Source organism: Megascapheus bottae, chromosome 20, assembly GCF_031878675.1.
Source record: "Megascapheus bottae isolate mThoBot1 chromosome 20, mThoBot2.hap1, whole genome shotgun sequence".
Classification (NCBI taxonomy): domain Eukaryota; kingdom Metazoa; phylum Chordata; class Mammalia; order Rodentia; family Geomyidae; genus Megascapheus; species Megascapheus bottae.
Window position 1 is genome coordinate 26492318 of NC_143528.1, and position 16930 is coordinate 26509247.

At 35.4% G+C, this 16930-nt stretch overlaps 1 protein-coding gene across 1 annotated transcript in view; it reads left to right on the top strand.

Annotated features, from left to right (window-relative positions):
* Positions 1–16930, top strand: part of Glra3 (glycine receptor alpha 3) — a 127732-nt gene that overhangs the window by 64465 nt on the left and 46337 nt on the right. The window contains exon 4 of the mRNA XM_090353721.1: positions 7353–7576. Within this exon, the coding sequence (XP_090209847.1) occupies positions 7353–7576 (224 nt within the window). The remainder of the gene's footprint in view (positions 1–7352; positions 7577–16930) is intronic.

Genomic DNA, 16930 nt, shown 5'->3' on the forward strand with positions numbered 1-16930 from the left:
TATAAAATGGGCCCCAAAGTTTAATATAGAACCTACATATTTTGAACATTTCAGAATAGTCTGTAAGCTATGACATACACCTATAATCCCAACATGAGGGAATATGAGGGAGTATTACAAACTTGAGGCTAATGTGGACTATAGAGCATGCTCACTTTTTCTCTTCCTTAATTGTTTAAAATATATTTATTGTAATTAATAAAAGGGTTACATAATATTTGCCAGATAGAAGGTGCATTAATTCCCATACATCGATTCATAAGTCTTGGTCCCCATTACCCTTCCCCCCACCCTCATCTTGATTTTCCCCCCTTCCCTATTCAATTTCAAATAACCAAATTCAAATATATCCAATATATCAGACAACAAAGTGAGATACTGTAACAATTTGAGATAACCAAGGGACAGCAAAAGAGATGAGAGATAATATAGTACATTAAGGGCAACAATCATTCATAATATGGCTTTTGTTTCAATATTCCTAGAGGTCCTTTCATTTAGCTTCATACTATATGGCCTTATGTATCAAGGTTTTGCTCTATTGCAAATCTCTGCTAGTAGAGCCCAACGTTTCTACTGATTATGACAAATGAGGGAAACCATTGAGCCTAAGTTCCTTTGAGTCTGGCTTACTTCACTTAATATGATTTTTTCTAAGTCTTTCCATTTCCTAACAAATGGGGCGATGTCATTCTTTCTGAGAGCATCATAGAATTCCATTGTGTACAAATACCACATCTTGTTGATCCATTCATCAACTGAGGGACATCTAGGTTGGTTCCATATCTTTGCTATGGTGAATAATGCTGCAATGAATATTGTTGTGCTAGTGGATTTAGTATGCCCTAGTTTCTGGATGATTGGATAAATGCCAGTACTGGAATTGCTGGGTCATAGGGAAGCTCTATGTTTAGCCTTTTGAGTCACTGACATACTGCTTTCCATAGTGGTTGAACGAGTGTGCTCTCCCACCAACAGTGTAGTAGTTATCCCTCTTGGCCACATCCCCTCCAGCATTTGTTGTTATTAGTTTTCCTGATCCTGGCCATTCTAACTGGAGTGAGGTGGAATCTTAGAGTTGTTTTGATTTGCATTTCTTTTATGACCAGAGATGTTGAGCATTTCTTCATGTGTCTATAGGCCATTTTTGTTTCTTCTTCAGAGAAGACTCTCTTCAAGTCTTTGGCCCATCTTTTAATGGGATGGTTGTTACTTTGGAGATTAGTTTTGGAGTGATTCAATTTTTTGAGCTGTTGATATATTTTAGATATGAGGCCTTTGTCTGTTGTATGGTTGGTGAAGACCTTCTCCCACTCTGTAGGCTTCCTAATTAATTTACTAGCTATGTCCTTTGCCATACAAAAGCTCTGCAGTTTAATGCAGTCCCACTTATCCAGCCTTTCTCTGATTTGTTGGGATTCTTGGTCCTTATTAAGAAAGTTTCTACCTGTGCCAAGGAGGCCTAGTGTATCTCCTATTCCTTCTTGTAAAGTTTTCAGTGTGTTAGCTTTTACCTCCAGGTCTTTGATCCATTTGGAGTTAATTCTAGTGCAGCGTGACAAAGAAGAGCCCAACTTTAGTTTTCTGCAGGTGCTTAACCAGTTCTGCCAGCACAAATTGTTGAAGAGGCTATCTCTCTTCCATTCTATTTTTTTGGCTCCCTTGTCAAAGATTAGGTGGCCATAGGTCTGTGGTTTAATATCTGGGTCCTCAGTTCTATTCCATTGGTCTTCAGGCCTGTTTTTGTGCCAGTACCAAGCTGTTTTGTTAGTTATAGCTCTGTAATAGAGTCTAAAGTTTAGTATTGAAATTCCTCCTGTGCTGTTCTTTCTGCTATGAAGTGTTTTTGCTATACGGGGTCTTTTATTATTCCATATGAAATTTTGGATTGCCTCTTCCTTAATTTTTTAACATTTTTTATTGTATAGAGGGGTTACAGTTATATTCGCTAGATAGAAGGTGTATTACTTCTCACCCATTGATACTGCTTCTCATGTTTTTTTCCCCATTTCCCTCCCTTCACTCCCTCCCCTCATCGTTTCCCCCCTTCCCTTTCCTATTTCAAATAAACAAATAAATTTATATACAATATACCAGGTAACAAAGCCAGTACAGTAACAGTATGAGAATAACCAAAGGGTAACAAAAGAGAAAGAACATAGTACATTAAGAACAACAGTCACTCATAATTAAGCTCTTGTTTCCATGTGACTATAGAGCAAGTTCTTATATGAAAACAAACAAAAAAGGAATTCGTAGAAGAAACAAAAAAATAATGGAGGGCCAGGAGTCTGGCCTAGTGGTAGAGTGCTTGCTTAGCATGCACGAAGACTTGGGTCCAATTTCTCAATACCACATACATAGAAAAAAGCTGGAAATGGTGCTGTGGTGCTGGTGATTGATCTCTAGCTTTGAGAAAGCCCAACGACAGTGCTCAGGCCCTGAGTTCAAGGCCCAGGTCTGGCAAATAATAATAATAATAATAATAATAATAATAATAATAATAATAATGGAGAAAATATTTATAAAGTAAAGCAAGTAAAAAGTGCTTAGACACAATACCAAAGGCATAAATTAGAATTAAATAATAGGTAAAAGGTAAAGTGAACTTTATTGTAACTAAAACTCTGAGAGATACATCGTTGAAAAGAGATTTTAGTAAAAGGAAAAGACAATCTATTGTAAAATCTATTTTCCAATCTATTTGACAGGTAACATCAAAGTATATGTATCCAAAAATATATATGAGGAAATGTATATGGTGGTAAAAGAAATGTGTTTAAATGAGCAAATAATTTTAACACTTCATTTAAAGAGATATAAAAATGTCTGGCCTAGTTGCCTCAATGCACGGAAACCCGGGTTCAATTCCTCAATACCACATACATAGAAAAAGGCTGGAAATGGTGCCGTGGCTCAAGTGGTAGAGCTATAGCCTTGAAAAAGCCCAAGGATGGTGCTCAGGCCCTGAGTTCCAGGCCCAGGACTAGAAAAAATAGATTTCTAAAAATGTCTAAGTACAAGAGGCTGGCAAATACTATCAGGCATTGGCCAAATGAATTAAAATCATAATGAGTTCTCATATTACACATGTTAGTATAGATTCATTTTTTAATATGAAATCTCTAATACTCAAATTTTTGGAGGCAGTGAAAATTACACAGTCATTCAAATAAGGAAAAATTGATATTTTCTTCTAAATATATGCATATATAAATATTTTATATGACTTAGAAGCCCTACATATTTACTAAAGAGAAATAAAAACTTGTGTTTTACTGAAAAATCTGAATACAAATATATAGAGTATCATTATTTATAAGAAAAAATTTTGTATAAGCATCAACAGTCCATCAATAGATAAATAAATATTATATTATATCCATACTAAGAAATACTAGTCAGTTGTTAAGAGGAATAGCTGATAGTTAAGTCAGATTTATAAGGTTACATATTATATGATGGAATCTGTTTTGCATTTTTTAAAATTGGAAAAAAGTTGAAAAATAGATCAATGGCTTTAAGGTGGCAAGTGTGAAGACTTGACACTAAATGATTTAATGTAGGTATTGAATCTGGCTTCTCTTACTTATCTTATGGATAGTGCTGTGATAGACAGGTATATTCAAGTCTTTGTATAAACATGTACTAAATGTACATGTTCCTTTTGATAATATCCTACACCAAAATACTTTTAAATAGATTTTCATATTCTCAAATATCTGCAAATATAAAAATAATAAAATGAATGGTATAACCTAAGAAGCAAAGTATCTAGTGATTTATCATGTTTGCCTTTTAACTCTGATTTTACTGGATTATAACAAAGAGTAATTAAGAATAAATTCTAGACATTTCATTTATCTCAGAAGCAGAAGTCTAAGTATTATTCTAAAACTGATAATATAAACAATATTAATAATTTTCAAGTCCAAACAAAGCCTCTAATTTAATGCATGTGAATTGGGATTATTCATATTAATGGAAAGCATTATTTTGTCTTTTATGTTGATTGAAGTTGATTATGGCTTATATACTGGTATAGATAGTTAGATCGATAGATACATACACAGACAGACAGACAGTCATAGATTCATAGAAATATAGATACATAGATACATAAATATGCATCTATGTACATGTACATTGTGATAGCATATGTATTTATAACAACATATATGTTTGCATTCAATTCTAACAAGATTTACATTTTTGAAACCATATCATTTTGATGATGGAATTCTTCCAATAAGATACTTTTTATTATGTATAATATATAGTATATACATATATATCTAGTAGTATGTATAATATATAGTAGTTTTTAAGACATTCAACAAAACATACTAGTTATAGGATTCTGATGTTGCTACATGTTCTTTAAAATACAAATTATCTTTCAGCTTTCTTCAGAAATACTTTTTCTCATCAACATGATTGGGAGAGGGTAGAGCAATGGGGACAAAGACATGAGAAGGGGTATCAATGTGTGAGGAGTAATGCACCTACTACCTGGCAAATGTAACTGTAACCCCTCTATACATTACCCCGACAATTAAAAAATACTTTTTCTCAGTATTAGGAAGACGTGTTATGGAATGATGCTTTGAAGAGCATTTGCTGAGCTCATAGAGAAAATGAGGTTCTGAGAATCAAACCATACTTTACTTTTCCAAATCCTCTATCTTTTAGGATGCCAGGCATCACAAAGAGGAAAGAGGTGCAATGAATGCTTAACAGAAGTCCCCAAACAAAAATAAGCAGATCACTGTTGCCATATTGTTAGTGTGCATATTACACATTAATAAACGTACATGTCAACTGCCCAGGCTCATTTTAACATGTAGATTGTGTGAAGAACTCCTCGTGCCTATAAAATCAGACATGTATGCTTGTTTTATGTCATGCTGAGTAAATTTGTACTGGAAATTCCAAGTCATAAAGGAAAATAATAGTGCCAGGTTATGTAGGCTAAACCAGGAGATCATATTGGCTTTCTTTGCTAACTTTGGTTTACTGTGAGGTGAGTTTAAGGACTAAGGAAAGTGGACACAAACAGGATGCAGGAAGTTGTGCCATCCTCTCACGCCCCCCACCAACCGCACCACCATTTACTGCTCTGCTGTCATAACATGGTGTAAAAGACAATGTCTTACATTTGATTGGCTAATGTAGTTGTCAAAAGACTAGTCATTATGCATACAATGTGCAGACACATAAGAATTGAGTAAAGAAGGGAGCAAAGTTCTGAATGAGGTCTTGTTGATTCCTGCTATGCTGTGCATTAAGACAGAAATCAACTTGCTAGAAAAAATTACAGTGAGCTGCTGCCAATAAATACAAAACCAGGTATCCCCAAGTGGAATGAACATTATTACTTGAAATACATCTCTAAATCCTGAAGAGTGTTTATGTAGACTGTCTCTCTAAATATCATTTTATTGATGTGCAACTATCTCTTCAGAAACTATTTTATTGGAGGGCTTTTTATTTCATCTTCAATTTTCACTATTCTAAAAGTTCTTTGTTGGTTTGGAGTCGTTCTAGGGCTTGAACACAAGCTCTCATTTTTGTTAAGTATGGTACTATTTGAGTCCTGTTGCCAGTACTACTTCACTTTTTATTTTTCAGATAGTGTCTTACATTTTTGCCTGGCCTAGTCTAATAATCCCCCTAACTATGCTTCTTGTGTGACTGGGATCACAAACACACACCACCATGCCTGTCTTCTTTGGGAACATGAGGACTCACTGACTATTTTCCTGAGCCGGCCTTGAATCATAATCTTGCCAGTCTCCACATCTAAGATAAGAGCCACCTCAGTGGACTTCTATCTTTATTTTTCAGTTTCTAATTCACATAGAAGTTACTGAATGAGTGGTCTTTCATTGAAACAACATACTTTACATTCTAGCCACTAAATTTTGGATGGGTTGTAGAGACATGCTAAGCATTGCCATTTTATTGGAAATCTAACTCTTGGCTTTTTGAAACTGAGTCTTATTGATTACGATCAAACTGGACTTAACTCATTGCGTAGTCCAAGCTGGCCTCAGACTCACCATCTCTCAACATCCTCCTGTCTGAGTGATCATTCACCACCATGCCTGGCTTCCAAGCAAATTCCTCTCTCTCTCTCTCTCTCTCTCTCTCTCTCTCTCTCTCTCTCTCTCTCTCTCTCTCTCTCTCTCTCTCTCTCTCTCTCTCTCTCTCTCTCTCTCTCTCTCTCTCTTCTCTCTCTCTCTCTCTCCCTCCCCAGACTCGATTTGTAATTATACTCCTTTAAAATTTTAGTAATTAAAAATAATTCTAGACTTTTCGAAGACAATAAAGAGGACAGGGAGAAATTTGAAATTACCTTTCTAAGTCTCCAAAGAGCTCTTTGAGAATGGCTTTCTTCTCTATTAACTGAGACTAGAAAGGCCCTTTCCCACTGGGCTATTATTTCAGAATCAGTTGTCTCAGACCACCACCCTCCCTGTGGTAGGCTCCTAGAGCAGATGGTGCTGGCAGTATGGGGGATATTATGAAGATGCTGTTGAGAGAAATTACCCCACCATTAAGTAGTATGTGTGCTTTGTGAGGCATGAAACTGATACAGAGAATGCTTCGGAATCAGAAAATTCCATAAAACTAAACCAGTAAGACACTTCCTGGGGTGTCTGAACTTCCTCTTCATTTCTTAGGCAAATGTATTTTCTGGTAATCTAAAATTAGCCAGGATCTCTGACTTCCAAGAGGAAGAATTCCAGGAGTATTTTTTATTATTTTATTTGTTATGATCATTGCCCTAAAAGTTTTCCCTCCTCTAGTTCCTTGAAAAGGAATGAATATGTCACACTTAATAGTGACATGGATGCTTTTCCGTAGTAAAGACCACCATCCCACCCTGCCATGTCCAGCTATTGGTGGAAAATGGTTTCCCAATCTCCCAAGCGTTTTCCTGCCTCCACTAGACTTCAAGGAGGGTCCCGACAATCTCACTGTCTCAAATAGCTAGTTGTGAGCCAGGTGTGAACCAGGCATTCAGCTAAAACATTGTTATCTGTTAAAGCCGTTCTAGATTCACAGTAGAAACAAGACATAGCTACAGACATTTCCATGCACCCTCCTCCCCACACATGCGCATCCCTCCTATCTAGGGTTCTATCAGGTTTGTATATGTGTTCCGATTGGTGATGTTATAATGAACTGCCAGTACATTGATAGTGTGGAGTTTTCTAATTTTCCTAAAACAGAATCTCTCTCTTCTTCTTCTCCTTCTCCTCCTCCTCTTCCTCCTATTCCCTCGCTCTCTTCCTCCCTGGCCTTCCCCACGTCATTCCTTTCCTTCGTTCCTCCCCCCTCCTCAGGATTACAGAGTGAATATTTTTCTTCGTCAGAAATGGAACGACCCTCGACTGGCATACAGCGAATATCCCGACGACTCTTTAGATCTTGACCCATCCATGTTGGACTCCATTTGGAAACCTGACTTGTTCTTTGCCAACGAAAAAGGTGCCAACTTTCACGAAGTCACTACAGACAACAAACTGCTAAGAATTTTCAAAAATGGAAATGTGCTTTATTCCATAAGGTGAGCCATAGACTGAAATTCCTAATTTCAGTGAAGTAAGAATCTTAGGAGAGATTTGTTTTTCTACTTTGGTTTTACTTTCTGGTGAGAGTTTGGTATTGTCAAGGTACTTATTATTCTATTTTGTGTTCCTTAGTACACCATTTTCTCAAAATGTCTGCTCAATAACAACCCTAAATCTTCCTGAAAATATAGAAATACATCCTGGAAATCCTCCTTTTAAACAAGTGCCCAGGTGATTTCATGCCAGGTTAGTAGGAGTATAACACACATTTAAAGGCAAGATGGGTCATTCATCATGATTAAATGTTTACATATTTGTGCATCTTTTAACTGTTTGAAGGTGAAAAACTGGTTTCCTTGTCTGCAATCAGTATTTCATTCTTTCTTTTTTAGATATCATTGAGCATATAGGACATTTTTACTCTAGCCATGTAATTTTGATCCTTTCTAATATCTACAAAGTTGGGAATTTGCTGATTAAAATTAACAAAAACAAGGAAGCAAAAGAAATCATTGTAGCTTTCAAAAATAGGTACCAATCATAATACGTATTACAATCTCATAAAAGTTCTTCTGTATGTCAGTTATTCATATACTCTTACTTCTTAGAAGACCACAAGGCATTTAAAATATAGTACATGCATGCATACATACATACAGACATACAGACATGCATACATAGAGACAGAGAGAGAGACATCGTGGTAAATGACTATAATTTCAGCCCTCAGGAGACTGAGGCAAAAATTTGTAAGTTTCTGATCAGCCTAAGTTACACAGAGTTCCATTTCTCTCTGGGGATATAATATAAGCCTTTATAAATATTTTAAAAAGCATAGGCCTTTGTCAAAAGTGTACCAAAGTATAACTGTAATCAATGCTAAAACATAAACACTAAGCATAATATTTCTTGAAAGCTGGACTTTAGAACTCATTCAACTTTGGCAACACATTAAATATAAAATATAGGTACAGATTCAGAAAAGCCAAAGTAGCTATTTATAATTATATATTTATGATTTGAAGCACATTTGAAACAGGGTTATTGCTTTAGAGCTAAGGCTGGCCTTGCATGCACAATACCCGTGCCTGGACTCCCAGATGTTTGCACTGTAGGCATGAACCACAATGCCTCTCTTGAGTTTGCTCTAAAATATATACCTAAAAATTCACTGTTATTTTCTTTATTTACTTCAGCTGTGAAAAACAAGAGGCCAAGAACAGAATTATGTTAGAGTTTTTAGAATATGTTGTTCTTACAGCAATGAGCAACTGTTCAACTATTTACACTACCAGTGGTGACATGTTTATATATATATATATATATATATATATATGATGCTGGAGTTAATATAGAGGCTTTAGGCTCTCTTTTATATTTCCTTTTGATGCCTTTCTATCAGGAATGGAGTAAAATGATATAGAATCAATGCTGAGTCTTGGAAACAGAGGGAAAGACATATGGAACTTTAAAAAATGGGGGAAATAATGGTAAAGTCTTTGTAAATTTTGTAAATGGCATAAACCTACAGAGCCAAGCCTTTAGAAATCTCTGACATTTCTATGAGAAACACAATACAGAACTAAATGCAAATTTTGAAAGCATTGTGAAAATAATGACATTATGTCTACAAAGGTACAATACTTGAAATGATAGGGATTTATTTTTTTATCAGAAAGCATTCAGGGCAAACAGAAATGATACATTTTTTTCATGTACTGAGAGAATAAAGGAACTTCCTTCCTGGAGTCTAGTTACCAGAGACAATATCTTTCAGGAATTCAGGGAAAATCAGGAAGTTCCTGGATAAAGAAAGACTGAAAAATGATCACAAGTAGATATATCATAAAAATATGCATGAGGAAGTTGATAGATAAATACAATGAAAATGGTAAAAGAAATGATATACAAATAAGACAAAAGTCAGGTCAAGCTCCATGACTGACAAAAGAAAAAAATCAGAAAAACAAAATAATACTTTCCATCTTGAGTTTTCTAAATTATACTTGAATGTTAAAGCAAAACATATAATTTTACAGAGGAAAAATGAAAATACCAAATGAGAAAATACTTTTATAAACATATTGAGAGAAATTAACAACACTGGTAATATTTGTGTTGCCTAGTATGTTTCGTAAGTTGTACCTATTAACTGCAGAAATGGTTTGTGAATATATACATATATATGTATGCATGTGTGCATATATAAATTCTGGTGTAACGGTGATGTACAGAGGGTTTACAGTTATATAAGTAATGAGTACATTTCTTTTTGAACAGTGTTATCCCCTCATTCATTTTTCCCCACTTTGCCCCCACAACTCCACTCTCCTCGCCAAGTTATAAAGTTCATTTCCAACTTAGTGTCTAGTACATATATTCAATAGCTATGTGCATATGACTATATAAAATAATACTTATCAAAATGAACTCCAAGAAATGGAAACAAGAAGGTTAATTTTGGTTCTTTTAAAGTATACTGTTTCCAGTTTTTTTTCTTCCTCCTTTGGTTTATTCCATCTTTTCTATTTTTGATTTCTGTACATTTTGTCTTACATATAAGTTTATCTGATTTGGGGAAGGGAAGAAGAATCACACAAATGGTGGAAATAAGGGCAAACCAATGGAAAAGTGAATATATATATTTAAAATTTGACTTATCCTTCAATTTTGTAATGATATTTCTAGGAACCAAAATTACATATGCTAGCTGGGAGTGGTGGCTCATACCTGTAATCCTAGCTACACAGGAGGCTGAGATCTGAGATCAAGGTTCAAAGCCAAAAGGACCTGAGACTCTTATCTACAATTCACCTCTAGAAAACTAGAAGTGGAGCTTGGCTCAAGGATAGGGGGTAGCCTTGAGCTCTTCAGCTTTGCCCAGGCAAAGTTCAAGCCCCATGACCTATATAAAAAACAACAACAACAAACTAACTACATGTGCATTCATATATAGAGAAGATATACTTAAAAGATATACTTAAAAGCGTATCTGCTGCAGCAATGAATCCTGCAGGAATAAAAAAACAAAAAAAATCACATAGCTGAACACTATAATAGACACATGTCATGAAGTAAATCACAATACATAGACCTGAATGCATTCACCAGAAACCGATTATAAGATAATGTAACTTTAAGAGAAATTGTCTTGAACTTATTTTCTTTAATTCTAGCCAGACACTGGTGGCTCATGCCTGTAATCCTAGCTACTCAAGAAATTGAGATATCAGGACCTCTTTGGAAGCTAGCCCAGGGAAGACAAACCTAAGTGGTTCTCACAGATTCCTTAAGGTTGTAGCACAATTCATTATTCAGATGTCTGTGGCAATGGTGGTATAAATACATGTACAAATCTAAGTTACAGTAAAATACAATGCATGCAATTTTATACTGTATATGAAGTGAGATTTGGCTGTTAACTTTGGGTGAATTAATTCTCTGATGTCCTCAAAACACAGAAATCATTCAATGAGGAAGTTGCTAGAACTTACCACATCCTTAAGCCACAAATAACTGGCTGGGCAGATGTATGTGAGAACATTAGGTAGCTGGAAATAATTGGCTGAGAATAATGAACCATAGAAATGAATTCTGGATTAAGGCTGTAGTCAAGGAGAACTGTGCGTTTTACTATTTGTACATTTATACAGTGCTTTATATTACTTATGAATTATATATATGGTAGAGCTTATTAAGATCTGCCCATGATCTTTAACTGCTTTGTGCTAGGGATGAATAGCACAAAGACCTATAACAATATATATAAAGTGAGTTTAATTCCTTCTCTGCTAATATAATATGAATTATATTTATGGGGCTAGAGGGTGTATCTCAGTGCTAGAGTGCTTATTTATATGAGCATGGCCCTGAGTTCAATCCCAAGCATATGCATATATTTTTACTAGTATATATATATATATATATATGTACACTTGTGTATCTGTAAAAGATGTTTTCTTTTTTATCATGATATTAAAGTCTTTATTTGCTTCAAGCAGGTTTAAAATAATGACTGTTAATTTTCTTCTCTTGGAAATGCTAAAACAGAGTTGTTACAGTTACACAGTGTGTATTTATACCTAACAGGTGCCATTGGCTCATACTTATAATCTTAGCTCCTTAAGAGGCTGAGATCTGAGGATTGTGGTTCAAAGCCAGCCTGGGCAGAAAAGTCCCCGTGAGACTCTGATCTCCAATTAACCAATCAAAAGCCAGAAATGGCACTCTGGTTCCAGTGGTAGAGCACTACCTTGAGCACAAAGAAGATGAGGGGTGGTGCACAGACTTTGAGTTCAAGCCTCACAACTGACAAAAACAAATTAAAAATTCCAAAATACGGTATCACCAAGTAGCATGGAATAATCAGTTTTGCAAAGTTAGAGTAGGCAGCTTCTATAGATGGAACTGAAGTTGTATATGTGTATTCTAAATATACTCAACAAGGTAAGTTTTACTGGACCTGGGAAATGTCAACATTTAAAGCATACTAGTAAGTTTTGGCTCGTGAATATAATAGAAGTTAAAAGCTGGAGCATATTTTGTGCCAGAACTTTCTTGCTAACAATATGAAAGCCATTAACTATCCATCCTGTAGATTTCTCAAATAGAACTGACCTTTTCATTAAGCAGATCATAAAATCTCAAGACTGGAACTGTACCGAACATTTAATTGCTCCAATTCAACTGCATTATACTAGAAAATAATAGAAGTCACTTATTATATTAAAAAGTTAAATTACATCAATATCACTAGTGACACCTTAAAACCAAGTTCCTTGGAAATGCGCAAGTATTTTTCCTTGAATTACAGTAGTGAGTTTGAATTTGTGTCTATTATAAATGGTGTCATCCATTTTGAATAGCCTATATCTCTGGAGCAAAGGGGATATTAGAAATGCATCTTTTGTCTTTCAGTATGAATTTAAAGGAAACAGATGCTCTCTCAGTTGCTAGTCTTTGCTGTATCCTGGCTCACATGATCAAAGAAAAAAATTATTCATTTATTTCTAAGTTGTTTTTGGAAATCTCACAGGACTTTGAAATCTTCAAATGCTTCAAATCTTCAGTTTTCTTTGTTAACAAAAAAAATCTTGTTCAATTTACAAATGGAGCATCTGTGGTGATTTTTGCAAGCCAGACTTTCCTGCTTGCTTATTTAAAAGAAACAACAGCAGGTCCTGAGAAGTGCAACCTCCTGAACTCAAATGTTTGTCTGTATTTCCTCTTTAAACCCACTAAAACAACCAAGCAGACTGAATAGAGGATAAAGATGGCGGTAGCACATAGCAAGATGAAAGGAATGGAAATTAAGTCAACAGCAGACAAGTGATGACAACCTCATCTTTGAAGTCTGAAAATAATGTAGTCGTGAAAACTGATTCAACAGACAGATAGAGGAGAGCTTAAGCCAGAGTGGAGGAATGCCTAGCAGAAGACAATAATTAGTGTCTTAAAATTTTTAGAAATTGAAAAGAGCAGAGAGAGAGATGAAAGAGAGAGGAGGGGAGGGAGGGAGGGAGGGGGAGAGAAAGGGGGATGACAGAGATAAAGAACCAATCTAAGCTTCATAGTAACCACACTGAACCCTCTTTTTTCCCATTTCCTCACTTAAGTTCTTCAAGTTAGATAAAGATGGCCTTTTCATCTTTAGACCTGGGTAGAAGGCAAACATGAGGAAGATTCTTCCAAAAGTTCAACAGCAAAGCTTGCTTATCATGAGGGTTCCTACCAAGAAAATGGGGAGATATATGATCTGAACCTGAAATGGTGACATCCCAGAGCAACTCCAAAATGCCAAACTCTAACTTCCACGGAGTAGTACGATGAGCAAACCAAATTGCCCACTGCAAAGCATGACACAGCCATATTACCATCTCATCTTATAGTTATGGCCATTGTTCACTGACCATCTGCTACCAAAACATTCTTTAAAACAGATATTTGTGGATATCCTGTGATATATGTTTCAGGAAGAATAAACAGGAATATCATGATCAGGCCCGTTTAACATAAACTCTCAAAACTGCTAAAAGCAAAAAGGGCTGGGGATATGATAGGATGATCTTTCTACCAAGTACTTCCATTCAAGCCTCAGAATTGGGAGAAAAAAAATTCTAGTTAATGAGACAACTGCATGCATGAAGAGATACTTTTAAGAAGACAGAAATGAAGACCTTCAGGAAACTGAGAGTAAACAATGGGAGAAAGTCAATAGAATGCTTGCAAGATAAATGAAAGCAATCTTCCATAAAGTAGAAACACAATACAAAAAAGTTAAGAGGATAAAAAGGATATAAAAAGCCGAATATGAATGCACAAATCCAATATATAACAAATGGAACAGAGAAAATCAAAGAAGAAAGACTTACGTGAAAAGTAGAATAGAAAAATTCCTGCCTGATTTAACCATGGAGAAAAATTTTGCAGCTCTGTCACTGAAGCAAGCGAATTTGAACCAGTAGTAAGAATGTAAACTTAGTGATAAAACTTAGTTTTATCAAAACTGAGAAAAACAAAATGCTTTATAGGAGTTGTGATTACAGTAAACTAACAACCTTACTCACAAATAATAATTGCATATTCATAACATTTAAGCACTCAATATTTGTTTAACCAAAAATGTTTACATACCATTCTAGTCCCTCATTCTTAAAACTAGACATTTGAGTGGTAAGCAAATGAGGAGTATAACAAATATGCTGCAGGTTATTAATAGAAAATTTCAAATATTTAATTAAATGTACACTATTACAACTATTTCCATCATGACCATAAATGGCACCCAGATAACTAAAGAAAAGCTAGAAATTGTAATTAAGGAGAGGGTAGAGAAAATTCATAACTATTTTATGATTTTGAGACCTACTCAAAGGTATAAATGATATACATAAATTAAATCAGTAATTGCTGAATACATTTGGCTTAAAGTGAAGGTTTTGGAAGCACAATGATGAATGTGCTAAATGATGAAGTTGTATTTGTATTTTGTTCTAGTGATAAAACTGGCCTACTCTATTGAATGACTGCTCCCTCCTGACTCATAGACAAAGAAATGGATTACTAAAGGATCATTAAGCAGCAAGAATCAAAGCACACTGCTTTGATGTATCTCTGGTCCTCAAGTTCTCTCTGAGATAAAACAGTGAGCTTATCTAGACCTCACAATATCACAGACAGTAGGTTTGTGTCACAACTATGGAAGAAAGTTCAGAGAAGCCACTGCTTTTGGACTAAGCAATAACCTAGCCTTCTGCCTGTCCAAATGAGCAATGACATTTCATGTCAGGAAACTAGCAGGTGAATACACAACCATGAGAAATAGCTCAAGTAAAATAATAGCTCAAGCAAACTCAGTATGCTCAGTAAGAAGTATAGGGAACCATAAGTGATGGTGTCTCCCAATCCTAGCGCAAGCTCTGCTCTTTACCAACAATGATCTGGGGCAATTCACATGAAAGCCTCACTATTCTTACATGTATAATGATAATACTAATTACCTGAAGCCCAATATAAGTGTAAAAGTTAGCACATTACTAGAAATACAGTAGTCACTAATATTGTGGATGTGTGTGTGTGTGCGCGCGTGTATATATGTGTGCATATATGTGTGTTAGTTCTAGTACATGAACTCAGGGCCTCGGTGCTGTCCCTAAAATTTTTTACTTAAGTTGAGCACTATCTCTTGAGCCACAGCTCCACTTCCAGCTATTTGTTGGTTAATTGGAGATAAGAGTCTCAGACTTTCATTCCCCGGACTGGCTTTGAGCTTTGGATTACAGGTGTGAATCACCAGCTTCCAACCAACTTTTGTTACTTTTATATTTCAAAAATTCAAAACAAAAACATCAATAAACCCGGTATTTTCTAGAATCCATAAATTAACATCAATTTTCCCCCAAATCCTAAGTAAGCTTAATTTTGTCACTTATAAACTGTGGGTGGCAGTACCCTGAATCACAAGATTATAGGAGCTTATCTTTGGCAGTAAATGTAAGCTGCTAGTTTTCTAAGATACAAATACTTGATTTGTTTTGCCAGTCATAGGGCTTCAACTCAGGTTCTGGACACTGTCTTTGAGCTTTCTCAAGGCTAGTGCTCTATCATTTGAGCCACAGCACCACTTCTGGCTTTTACTGTGTATGTGGTACCAAGGAATTGAATCCAGGGCTTTATTTAGGTGAGCACTCTACTGCAAACCAGACTCCAAGCTCCAATACTTACAATGTTACCACTCATAACTGCAGAAGCATTCTTGTTTCAAAAATTAAGTAGCCAGCCAGCTACCAGGGACTCATACCTATTATCCTAGCTACTCAGGAGGCTGCTATCTGAGGATTGCAGTTCAAAACCATTCCAGGCAAGAAAGTCTCTGAGACTCTTATCTTCAATTATCACCAAAAATCCAGAAAGATTTTCTACCAAGTGGTAGAGCAACATCTTTGATAAAAAAGATCAGGGGTAGTGCTCAAGGCCTGTGTTCAAGCTCCATGACTAGCACACACACACACACACACACACACACAAAACACACACACACACACACACACAAAACACACACACACACACACACACACACACACACACACACACACCCAAGGGCTAGGCATATGGTTCAAGGTAAATGCATTTGTAGCTTTCATAGTTCCTGAATCCAAACTTCAGGACTAACTCCTCCAAAATAAAATGTTTACAGGAAATTTATGTCAATGATGTTAAGCATAGAAACTTGTTAATATCATAATTTCAACTTTTATCTAAGCTAAATACATTTTCCTTGGTATTTATTCCAATGTAGCATGTGTTTGCATAATGTACATTCATTTTTCAACATTGACAGATGTTAGCTTTCCAACAGGAGAGTAAACTTACTTCAATGGATGCCTTCTGCTTTTATTAAGAAAAATGAATTTAGGATACTGGAGAATGTATGCCACAAGAATGATTTGATAAGTGTAAGCAATGAATGTCTTACATCATCATTCTGCAGGTACTATCATCAATGCTTGATTGCTTTTGTGATGAGGTACTAAGATTTGTGCTTGTCTCTAAGACCAAATGGCAACATCATGTTGGAATTATTCCATATAAATCAATGTTAATATCCCTTTAGTTGTTTCAAAAATTCATCTATTCTGTTATTTATGAAAGGTATTTATTAAACTTAGAAAGTCACTTTCGGTAGAGTATCAAATAACCCAAATACCTCAACTCCCTGAGGAAATGCCCTAGGCTTTCTATAGTTTTCTTATATTTCTCTTCATTTCTTTTGAAAGAATGACACAGGCTTTTCTAAAGATGTAATAGCTGGTAATATAGGCCTTATTTCATTTCTTGTGCTATATAAGTTG